The 11,966-nt window shown below is 41.6% G+C and overlaps 1 protein-coding gene across 1 annotated transcript; it reads right to left on the bottom strand.

The window, feature by feature from the left end:
* Window positions 1-8,005: 8,005 nt before the first annotated feature.
* Window positions 8,006-10,042, bottom strand: Retnlb (resistin like beta). The gene is made up of 4 exons (NM_023881.4): window positions 9,827-10,042; window positions 9,559-9,710; window positions 8,791-8,853; window positions 8,006-8,270 (listed from the first exon to the last, which is right to left on the bottom strand). Exons 2-4 carry the CDS (start codon window positions 9,683-9,685, stop codon window positions 8,143-8,145), a joined length of 318 nt encoding a protein of 105 aa, NP_076370.3. The 5' UTR covers window positions 9,686-9,710; window positions 9,827-10,042; the 3' UTR covers window positions 8,006-8,142.
* Between the last annotated feature and the right edge of the window lie 1,924 nt (window positions 10,043-11,966).

The raw sequence follows: 11,966 nt of genomic DNA, 5'->3' as shown, positions 1-11,966 counted from the left end.
TTCTCTTTTTATCTATTTCCCCCTCCTCTCTCTTAAGTTATCTTTTTCCCCCTTTTATGATTTTTTTTTCTAGTTTCACAAAATCACTTCTTTTTCAAGGAACTGCTTCTTGTTAGAGCAAACAGTGTTCCTTATATTTTTCTCTGGAAGTATGAAGTGGCTACCCACCTCTACTTATCTTATTTACCTTAACCTTCTTATAGGTTTATTGCTCATATCAGCGTTCCATTAAATATTGACAGAGCCCGCTCCTTGTGAAGCTGCTTCAGTTTTGAAATCCTGCCAGCTGCATGCCAGTAGAAGCCCATAGTTTTCTTTTCCCAGAATTTATCGATATTAGGGAGGGCCTAAGTTCACCATTAGCAGTTTTTGTTGGGGACCAATGCACAGCCTGTAGTGGGAGGAAACTTATTGTTTCCATCTGAGTAAGTTTCCTCATTTCTTAGTCCTCTTCAGCCTCCTTAATCCCTCTCCTATAATTTCTGTTTCTTCTTTATCCATCCCTACAAACACATCCCACATTCTTGGCATTTTTAGAAATTTCTCTTCAGTTAGATATTCTCCTCCAGATTCCTCCATCCCCCTTGTCTTTCTGCTGAGGCTGAGCTTCAGAGATGACCAACAGAAAGCTGAGAAGTTAGCTGGATGGTATGCTGCTCAAAACTCAAGATTAAATGGATCAAGGATCTTAACATAAGGCCAGATACCCTGAATGTGATAGGAGAGAAAGTGGGGAATGTGCTGAAATTGTATTGCACAGGAAAACACTTTTAGAACAGGATACTGGCAGCTCAGGCACTAAGAACAAAATTAATAAATGGGACCTCATGAAACTAAAGAGCTACTCTATGGTGAAAGATAACATTATTCAGACAAAGCATCAGGCCACAGGCTTGGAAAAAATCTTTACTAATTATATATCTATAGGAGGGCTAGTGTCTAGAATATATAAGGAAACTTTAACAAGAACTATAAAACAATCCAATTTAAAAATGGAGTCTGGATCTAAACAGAAAATCCTCAAAAGGTGAAACACAAATAACTGGGAAACAATTAAAGAAATGTTCATGATCATTAAACCATCAGGAAAAACAAAACTTAAAACCTTGAAAGTTCATCTTACCCCAGTCCCAGTGGCCAAGATCATTAGAATGAATGAGGTGAGGATGCAGGGAATGGGAGAACTTATCCACTGTGGAAGGAGGGACAACATGTATAGCCACTATGGAAATCAGTGGGTGGTTCCTCGTAAGCTGAGAATAGATCTACTTCAAGATCTAACTATAGCATACTTGGGCATATACCCACTCTTAATCCTACTACAGAGATGCTTGCCCATCTGTGTTCATTGCTACTCTACTCATAATAGTAAGAAATTAAGAATAACCTAGATGTCCATTAGCTGACAAGTGGATAATTTAAAAATATGATAGATTTATACAATGCAGCAATATCTGGCTCTTAAGAAAAACAAAATAATGAAAATTTCAGGTGTATGGATAGAGCTAGAAACAATCATCCAGAAGGAGGTGATCTAAACCCAAGAAGACAAATACTGGATGTTTAGTCTTTTCTCTGACTATTAGCTTCCAACTTCAATATGTGTGCTATAATTTGAATAACCACAGAGGTTATATACCTAGTAAAACACCAGGACCAGGGAGTACAGGAAGATCTCCCAAGAAAAAGGAAATAGAATATAGTGTTTGTCTTAGTTAGGTTTTTACTGCTGTGAACACACACCATGACTAAGGCAACTCTTATAAGGACAACATTTAATTTGGGCTGGCTTACAGGTTCAGAGCTTCAGTCCATTATCATCAAGGCAAGAACGTGGCAACATGAAGGTAGACATGGTTCAGGAGGAGCTGAGAGTCCTACATCTTCATCTGAAGATGGTTAGCAAAATTCTTCCAGGAAGATAAGATGAGGGTCTTAAAACCCCCATCCACAATGATACACCCACTCCAACAAGGCTACACCTACTCCAACAGTGTCACATCTTCTAATAGTGCCACTCCCTGGACCAAGGATGTACAAACCATCACAGTGTTATAGAAAAAGGCAAAACTGGAGTAGGAGAATTAAACTGGGAGGGGGATGGGAGGGCAGGTAAAGAAGGGACTATGAGCATGGACAATTAACAGGACAATTAACACTAAAAGTCATTTGTAAAACTATTTTTAGATTTTTTAAGATATGTTTATGATTCTGCATGTGAATATTTTGCTTCTTTGTATATAAACTCACTGTATACGTTCTTGATGCCCGCAGACGCCAGAAGAGAGAGCTATTTTCTGGAACTGGGGTTACAGCCTATTGAAGGATGTCATGTCAGTGTGGGGAACTGAACCCTGGTCCTCTGTAAGAGCAGCCAGTACTCTTAAGCACTGAACTATTTCTTTAGGCCCCTTGCCCATGTTTTTTTAAGTTTTAATTTTCTATTATTCCTCAAATTCTACAAATCATTCTGTTAAGAAAGGCTTTGAGTGGGGCCTTTTATATTAACATATGTATTTAATTAGGCTCAAAGATTTCTGACTATGACTATTGTCCAAACTAACCTAATGGAAGCAGATGACAATAAAAAGAATTGGCCAGGGCATTTGAAGATAGGAAAGGAGTTTAGAGTCCTTCCAATTATAGTGTTACTCACAAAAGTAGTGTTGGGTGTTAAGGCAAATGTAGCATGGGGATGTAGAAACACCTTCCTGTTGTCTTTAAGTCTGTTTAGAGCCTTCTTAGAGTTTCTACCTGGACTAACTACTTCTAACTTCTAAACAGGACTAGACCTAACTCTCTCGTTCCATAATGGTTATGTGTTTGGAGATTGCCTTTTTATTTTTTTTAGAAGAAAATTATGAAAGCCTTTTCACCTGAGTAAGAGGTTTATTAAGCTTAAGCAACATTTAACAACTCAAAAAGAATATGTACAGCAGCTAAAAATAAGAGCCTGATGGTGATTTACTGTAACAGAAGTGGCCTCCATTACTCTGCCTCACTGCATGTACAGAAGTTCTGCCCCTGACATATGGGGAGGACTGGGTAAGCAAATTCACTTGGCACATAGGCCAATAAAATATGATTATCTGGTCACTCAACTCTCTGAAAACTGTTATACTTTCTACAGCAGTGGAAATTTGCTCCTCTAAATATTTCCAATTGGTGTGTTGGTCCATTGAAATAGTTTAAGGATATGCTTCGTTTTTATTTTTCCTTCTTTTTATTGGCTATTTTCTTTATTTACATTTCAAATGTTATCCCCCTTTCCCAGTTCCCCCAGCACCAGAAACCCCCAATCCCATCCTCCCTCCTCCTGCTTCTATGAGGGTGTGGATATTAGCCCAAAAGCTCCACATAACCAAGATACAATTCACAAACCACATGAAGCTCAAGAAGGAAGACCAAAGTGTGGGTGCTTCGATCCTTCTTAGAAGGAGAACAAAATACTCACAGGAACAAATATGGAGTTAAAGTGTAAGCAGAGACTGAAGGAAAGGCCATCCAGAGACTGTGCCACTTGGGGATCCATCCCATATACCAAACCCAGACACTATTGTGGATGCCAAGAAGTGCATGCTGAAAAGAGACTGATATGGCTGTCTCCTGAGAGGCCTTGCCAGAGCCTTACAAATACAGATATGGATACTTACAGCCAACCGTTGGCCTGAGTGCTGGGTCCCCAATAGAGGAATTAGGGAAAGGACCTAAGGAGTTGAAGGGAATTACAACCAAACAGGAAGAAAAACAATATCAACCAACCAGTCCCCCAAGAGCTCCCAGGGACTAAGCCATCAACAAAGGAGTACATATGGCTCCAGCTGCATATGTAGCAGAGGATGGCCTTGTCAGGCATCAATGGGAGGGGAGATCCTTGGTCCTATGAAGGCTTGATAGATGCCCCAGTGTAGGGGAACTGAGGGTGGAGAGGTAGGAGTGGGTGGATGGGTGGAAGAACACCCTCATAGAAGCAGGGGTATGGCGGATGGTATAGGGAGTTTTGGGGGAAGGGTTGAAACTGGTAAAGGGAATAACATTTAAAATGTAAATAAAAAATATCCAATAACACCTATTAAAAAATAAATTAGCTGGGCGTGGTGGTGCACACCTTTAATCCCAGCACTTGGGAAGCAGAGGCAGGCGAATTTCTGAGTTCGAGGCCAGCCTGGTCTACAGAGTGCGTTCCAGGACAGCTAGGGCTATATAGAGAAACTCTGTCTCAAAGAGCCAAAAAAAAAAAAAAAAAAAAAAAAAAAAAAAAAAAAAAAAAAACCTCTAGCTTAACAGTTAAAGAAAAAGAATAATTTCTGACAAAACCCTCTGTCAGAGAAACATGAGGAATGACTAGAAGGGCTATATAGAATTTTCCTGGGGTTATACATCTGTCGCAATCAATAAACTGTATACTTAAGATTTAAGAGAGAGTGTGTTGGCTCTGATTCTGACCAGCAGAAAGGAAGCGACGACACAGTGTTCTTCTCAAAGCAGTTTATTCAGGAACCTTTCAACATGCATGCAGGAATCTCTCTCTAGGAATCATCTTGTGTCTCACCCACCCCCCGCCCCCAATCGCAATCCCTTATATAACCCCTCAACCACACCCCATCAGCCCAGTCCACATAACAGCAGTCCATTGACCAGAATCATCACTCGTCATATGGTCCGATCTTGCATCCTAGTGCACCTGCGCAGTTTACCCAGTGGACATGGCTTAATCAGGGTGTATGAGGAAGTCAGGTGCAAGTCATGAGACTTGGCTGCAGTCCTGGGTGCCATCTTGAGGCTGCTGCCACACCCGCTCCGAGAGAGAGAGAGAGAGAGAGAGAGAGAGAGAGAGAGAGAGAGAGAGAGAGAGAGAGAGAGAGACTTGGGTTAAGGGCTAGTGACCCTGATAACACAGCACAGAAAGGGAGCATTTTAAAACATAAAGCACACCATAGCAATTTGATGTTTCAGTCATACTAACCCAAGTGACTTCAGTTAGATGAAGAATGATATATATATATATATATATATATATATATATACACACACATATATATATGTAAATATATATACACATATACATATATACATGTATACACATATACATTCATATACACATACACACATATTATATATAAAATGTGTAAAAAACAAACAAAAAATGCCATGACAAAAAGCAATTAGGGGGAAGGGTTTATTTCATCTTCAGCTTGTAGTCCATCATCTAGGGAAGTCAGATCAGGAACCTGGAGGCAGGAACTGAGGCAAAGGCCATGGAGAAATACTCATTGACGTGCTCCCCGTGGTTTGCTCACCCCGTTTTTGTTTTTTTAATACCATTCAGGATCGCTTGCACAGGGGTGACCCCACTACTAGTAATCTGGGCCCACTCACATCAATCGTTAATACAGAAAATGCCTCACACGCTTACTTGCCCCAAAGCCACTCTGCTGGGGGCATTTTCTGAATTGCAGTGTCCCCTTCCACTATGACTCTAGCTTCTATCAGATTAACAAAGCAATAGCTACTGCATGCTTTGATTCCACTGATTAATACCACACAAGTGAACAAACCTTTATTAAACACGTTGATGTGTGATTAGTAAATGCAAACGATGTATTTAGAAACATGTTCTAACTTGTATTAGGCCTATTTATTCTGTTTCATGTACATGAGTGTTTTGTCTGCAAGCATGCCACAAGTATGCTTGGTTCCCACAGAAGAGGGGATCAAACCCCTTAGAACTGGAACTACAGATTGTGGTGAGCTACCAGGTAGGTATGGGGAACACACCAAGGTCCTCTGAGAAAATATGTGCTCCTAAACACTGAACAATGTCTTTATACCCTCTAAATAGAGTATGTATCTATCCATAAATAGCTGCATCCCAATTGCATATCTATAATTCATGGTCATTAACTGTGAGAAATCTACTAGGAATGTGAGTAGACAGGAAAAGAAGTGGGTTTTTTTGTTTTGTTTTGTTGGTTTTTTGTTTTGTTTTGTTTTTGTTTTTTGTTTTTGTTTTTGTTTTTTGAGACATACTGGGATTAAAGGCGTGCGCCACCATGCCCGGCTGGAAAAGAAGTTTTAATTGTAGTAATAGTCAATATAGCTGCATTCCTACTTAGTCGCCAATAAGAGTACCATTTTTGTTTGTTTGCTTGTTTCTTTTTTGAAAAATTATTTTTGATTGTCTAAGAGTTGAAAAGTGATTTATATCCTCCTTCAAAACCATGATGCCCCCATACTGGCAGTTCCTCAACTAATAAGATACTTGCTACCAAGCCACTGAGTTACTTGTTTATTTACCATTAATAGCAGCATTTAAAATAGGTGAAACTAGAAAATATCATCCTGAGTGAGTTAACCCAGACACAAAAAAACACACATGGTATGTACTCACTGATAAGAGGATATTAGCCCCAAAGCTCAGAATGCCTACGAAAAACCCACAGACCATACGGTGCTTAGGAGGAAGGAAGACCAGGGTGTGGATGCTTTAGTCCTGCATTGAAGGGGGGGCACGATGATCTCAGGAGGTGGAGGGAGTGGGGCCTGGGAGTATGAGCGGAGTGGGAGGAAATAAGGGGGGTAGTATCGAGTACTGAAGGGGACAAGAAAGAGATACAGAGTGGGTCAGGAAATCGAATAAAAATATGCAGCAGTGGGAGATGAGGAACTGGGGATAGCCACAGGAGAATCCCAGATGCCAGGAAAATGAGAGGATCCCAGGACCTAATGGGGATGACTTTAGCCCAGATGCTCAGAGAAGGGGAGATGGAACCTGTTGAGACCACCTCCAGTCTCTAGGCATGGCCCTGTGGTTGAGGGATGGGGCCATCCACCCATCTCAAAGCTTTGAACCCAGAATGTTCCTGTCCAAAGGAAAAACAGGGACAAAAATAGGGAACAGAGACTGAAGGAAGGGTCGCCCAGGGACTGCCCCACCTGGGAACCCATCCTGTCTGCAAACACCAAACCCAGACACCGTTGCTGATGACAAGAGGTGTTTGCTGACAGGAACCCGGTGTGGCTGTTACGTGGGAAGTTCTGCCAGCAACTGACCAATACAGATGTGGATGCTTAGAGCCAACCATCAGACTGAGCTCTGGGACCCTGGTTGGGGAGCTCTCAGAAGGAATGGAGGAGTGGAGGACAACAGGTGCCACAGGAAGGACAACATCAGCTGGCCAGACCACCCAGTGCTCCCAGGGATTAGACTACTAACCAAGAGATGTACAGGGAGGGATCCATGGCTCCAGATACAAATGTAGCAGAGAATGGACCTGCTTGACATCAATGAAAGGGGAGAACCTTGGTCCTGTGGAGGTTTGATGCCTCAGCTTAGGGGATGCTGAAGTGGTGGAGCAGGAGAGGGTAGGTGGGTGGGGGAACACTCTCAAAGAGGCAAAGGGGAGGGAGGAGAGGGCATATATGGGATTGGGGGCTTGTGGAGGGATAACCAGGAAGTGGGATATCATTTGAGATGTAAATGAATAGAATGTTTCATTAAAAAAATTTAAGAAAATTATTTCTTAGTTTGGAATTCTGTAAATTTTTATACATGGGAAGAATCAAGACTTTACAGTCGGTGAGGGCTGTGGCACTTATGGCTAACTATGACAGAGAAGTTACCTTGTCAGAAAGCCTTCTCAGGCAAGTAAGTTGAAAAGAGTACACACACATTGTAAGAAGTTACAAATTGTTTTATATTTCCCTTTCTGCCTGCACCTTGCAAAGCCTTCCTGCACATGGCTTGGGATTCACTGTTCCAGTTGGTGAAATCTACAAAAGCATGGCATTTTGCTTTACTATATTTCAGGCCAACAATACGTTCAATATTTTTTATAGATCATGATGAAGTAGAAGAAGCAGAGGGTCACTATTTCCTCATGCTTCTCCTATCTTTCTTCACCACCCATCTTACATGCTGTACTGAGGGGTAATCCCCGAGATACTGAAAATATTTTCTGACAACAGACACTCAAACCTAGGAGAAATAACATTAAAAACATAATGCAAAGGTACAGGTCTGCCTTTATTATTCAAGAAGAATTATTTAGTAATATGAAGACAATGAGTCAGGTTTCCTGGTCGAGACCGTGGTTTCATTATGCTCATCATTTTGAAATTGGTTTCTCAACCTCCTCATTCTTAAGCCATTCGGCAGCAGCGGGCAGAGGCCCAGTCCATGACTGAGCACTGGCAGTGGCAAGTATTTCCATTCCGGATATCCCACGATCCACAGCCATAGCCACAAGCACATCCAGTGACAACCATCCCTGCAAGATCATGTGAGACACAGATGTCAGAGCCCTTGGACTGTAAGAGATGATGAGACCCTAACTATTCTTTCTAGGAATCTCATACTAATTCAATTTTGGGAATTATCTTCAAGGAAAAAAAGTCACTTAAACTCATAAAACAAAAATCACTTATACAAAAATACTTGGTGTTTCAATGTCATTCAATTGATGGAAAATTCACCTTGACTCTTTGCCTTGTAATAGAAGGGAATAGATTGGAAAAGAAATAGGGACATATCCATACCCAGACAAGAAGCAAATGGATGACGTATGAGAGTACAATAGAAAGAAAGGAGAGGAAAAACAGAAACTCAAGTTCTCTCAGTAACATCCTTAAAGGAACTGACAATCAGTCAAAGATAGCTAGGCTCCAGTGACCATGGCTTACCTCCATGGCAGTAAAATTTTTTATCTAGAAAAATAACTCATTGTTAGAATATTGAGGGTAAGAACATAGGACATCTTGCACATAAATTCTCTGTGTGGAGTTACTCACCAGCAGGACAGGAGGCCAGTCTGCCAGAAGACGTGACACTAGTGCAGGAGATCGTCTTAGGCTCTGTCAAGAGAAGGTGCTTGAGTAGTAAAGAGCAAGTGGTACTGCCCATGTTCTTTCTCACAATCTCCTTCAAAGTCCTCTTGCATCTTAGAGTTGCTAATTTTTTTCAAAATTAAGCTATACACTAACTTTTAAGGTTTAATATCTTTTTTAGAAGGTTTTTTTTTAATGCATGGGTATTTTGCCTACATGTACATCTGTGCATCACATGCATGCCTTGTGTGTGTGTGTGTGTGTGTGTGTGTGTGTGATAGCCAGAAGAGGGCATCAGATCCTCTGTGACAGGAGTTACAAATGTTTATGAGCCACCAAGTGAATATCAGGCTGCAACCCAGGTCCTCTCTGGAAGTACCTTTATCTGCCTAATCATCTCTCCAGACCCCAAGTTAATTTCTTAATTTGTGAAGAGAAAGTAATAGCTTTTCTTAGCTCATAAGTTGGCTGTAAAGTGTTATACTTAACTCATAAAGTATTGCTACATTACACCCACCACCCTGTTTGTTCCTCCTCATCAAGAAACTTTAGCTTTTGATCAAGAGCTCAGAGAAGAGTAGGATACCATAAAGAATCCCTGAAGAGGGAAGTAGGATTCCCTAGGACCAATTAGAGGCTGGGATCTTGGAATGGGCAGAGATGAAGAAAAGGGTTAGGAATAGGTGGCCTAAGTAAGCATTAAGCTCGGGTTTTCCTTGCCCCTTCTCTTACCTTGACGACTGAGAGCTTCCTTGATCCTTTGATCCACCAAAGACTCAAAGGAGCATTGCGCGTTCCCTGGGACTATCAGTGGGAGAAGGGAGACGAGGATGAAAAGGAAACACAGTGTAGGCTTCATACTGTAGAAAGTCAGCCTCCTGGAGCTAGAAGACAAAGGGAAACAACGCGAGTCTCCAAGCTCTGGTGTGGCTGTAAAGGAGCAGAGAGGACGATGTGTAAGGTCAAGGGAGTAAACGGGGAGTCGCATCAGCTTCCTTACCTCAGTTCTAGCTTTTTGGAGAAGGAAAGGGAAGAGTTTTCCCCTAAGAGCAGATTCACTCTCCAGAAAGCTCAGGAAATGGTCTTCTGGATGTGTTACTTTGAGAATGTAGACCTGTACACTCTTAATATATATGCACACATATGTAAATATTTTCTGTGTCTTGACACATCACCACAATAAACTTGAGTGTGTCCTTGATAAGCAACAGCTGCCTTGGCTGTGGGTCACTGCCAAGAAGGGTGATCCTACTTATATGTTCTTCCACTCTCTTCTTTGTCAGCGGACAAGGATAGCAGTCACCTGTCCCATAGGGAAATCCTCTTGCTTGATCCTTCACCAGGAGGTAATTGCTTTGTGGACTTCTTTTTTTTTTTTTTTTTTTTTTTTTTTTTTTTTGTGTGTGAATGATTTGGCAGTGTGTGTGTGTGTGTGTGTGTGTGTGTGTGTGTGACATGACTATCTGAAGTGTTCTGGTGTGTTCAACAAGTTCAGGGCCAGGATTGATTTTTCTGGTATGTGTTTGACATGCTCAAATACCCATGCATTCCTAGTTTTTTTTTTTTCCATTTTTTATTAGGTATTTAGCTCATTTACATTTCCAATGCTATACCAAAAGTCCCCCATATCCACCCACCCCCACTCCCCTGCCCACCCACTCCCCCTTTTTGGCCCTGGTATTCCCCTGTACTGGGGCATATAAAGTTTGCAAGTCCTATGGGCCTCTCTTTCCAGTGATGGCCGACTAGGCCATCTTTTGATATATATGCAGCTAGAGTCAAGAGCTCCGGGGTACTGGTTAGCTCATAATGTTGTTCCACCTATAGGGTTGCAGATCCCTTTAGCTCCTTGGCTACTTTCTCTAGCTCCTCCATTGGGAGCCCTATGATCCATCCATTAGCTGACTGTGAGCATCCACTTCTGTGTTTGCTGGGCCCCGGCATAGTCTCACAAGAGACAGCTACATCTGCGTCCTTTCAATAAAATCTTGCTAGTGTATGCAATGGTGTCAGCGTTTGGATGCTGATTATGGGGTGGATCCCTGGCTATGGCAGTCTCTACATGGTCCATCCTTTCATCTCAGCTCCAAACTCCGTCTCTGTAACTCCTTCCATGGGTGTTTTGTTCCCAAATCTAAGGAGGGGTATAGTGTCCGCTTTGTGGACTTCTTAATGGTAGCCCTGCTTAACACCTGTTCAGACACCCTTCTTTCTTTCTTTCTTGTTTAAATTGCAGGATAATCTTATTTATGTAAATGTTAATAGAAAATCTGTTTATTCTTCATATAGAAATAAGGAAGGAAAAACACGGTACCTGACTCCAGAGCACATTGGCAGGCCCCCAAAAGTTATCATTCGATTGATCTTTTTGCATTTCATCCCTCTGTTCTCTGTGTACCTTTTGATGGTGTCTTCCTATAGTCACAGGGGGCAAGTAGAACATTCTGAGGCTAGACTCTGAGCAAAACAAAGGACTGAGATAACCCACTTATCCTTGGAGGCTTTGTCTTTTCTTCTTCTTTTCTTCTCACCTCTGATTTCTCTTTCTTCAGTTCTGGGTCATATAACTTACCCTTTCTGGCACATATGTTTGGCATAATGATTAACATTCTCAACTTGATGGGGATTAAGAACCACCATAGAACCAAATACCTGGACATGTGTCTGAGGAAGTTTCTATATCAGATTAGTTGATGTGAAAAGACACCCCCTCAATATGGATGCCAGCATTTGGTGGGCTCGGGTCTCTGGCAGGATAAAAGGGAGAAATCTGGCTGAACACCAGCATTCATCTCTTCCTGCTCCCTGTCTGTGTGGTACAATAAGACCAGCTGCTTCAACTCTTGCTGCCATTATTTGCCATGATGGACCACACCTATGATTTCTGAGCCAAAAGTAAACCTTTCTTTCCTTAAGTGCTTATGAGAAATGTGGTTAACACAGAACTTTGGGTTCTGAAGTAGTTTATAGATGTGAGAAACTAACCATGTGGTTTGTAAATCTTTGGAGCTAGTTTGCCAAAGGATTGTGGGAGAGATTGGAATTTGAAGCTGCAAAAACTCCATAATGGTGTAAGCAGATTGTAACTGGGCCATTCTGGTGGGAGCTTAGAAGACAAGAATTTCAACAGAAAGAGAAAC

The sequence above is a fragment of the Mus musculus genome, chromosome 16 (assembly GCF_000001635.26).
Source record: "Mus musculus strain C57BL/6J chromosome 16, GRCm38.p6 C57BL/6J".
Classification (NCBI taxonomy): domain Eukaryota; kingdom Metazoa; phylum Chordata; class Mammalia; order Rodentia; family Muridae; genus Mus; species Mus musculus.
The sequence above is the reverse complement of the archived record's forward strand: the minus strand, read 5'-3'. Positions and strand labels throughout refer to the sequence as shown.

Bases quoted from the DNA above. Each gene is read 5' to 3' on its own strand.
- Retnlb (NM_023881.4), bottom strand. From the start codon at position 9,685: ATGAAGCCTACACTGTGTTTCCTTTTCATCCTCGTCTCCCTTCTCCCA. The intron at 8,854-9,558 runs GTAAGAGAAGGG...TTCTCTTGACAG, and splicing joins GGAAGCTCTCAGTCGTCAAG to AGCCTAAGACGATCTCCTGC. The intron at 8,271-8,790 runs GTGAGTAACTCC...ATGATCTTGCAG, and splicing joins ACTGGCCTCCTGTCCTGCTG to GGATGGTTGTCACTGGATGT.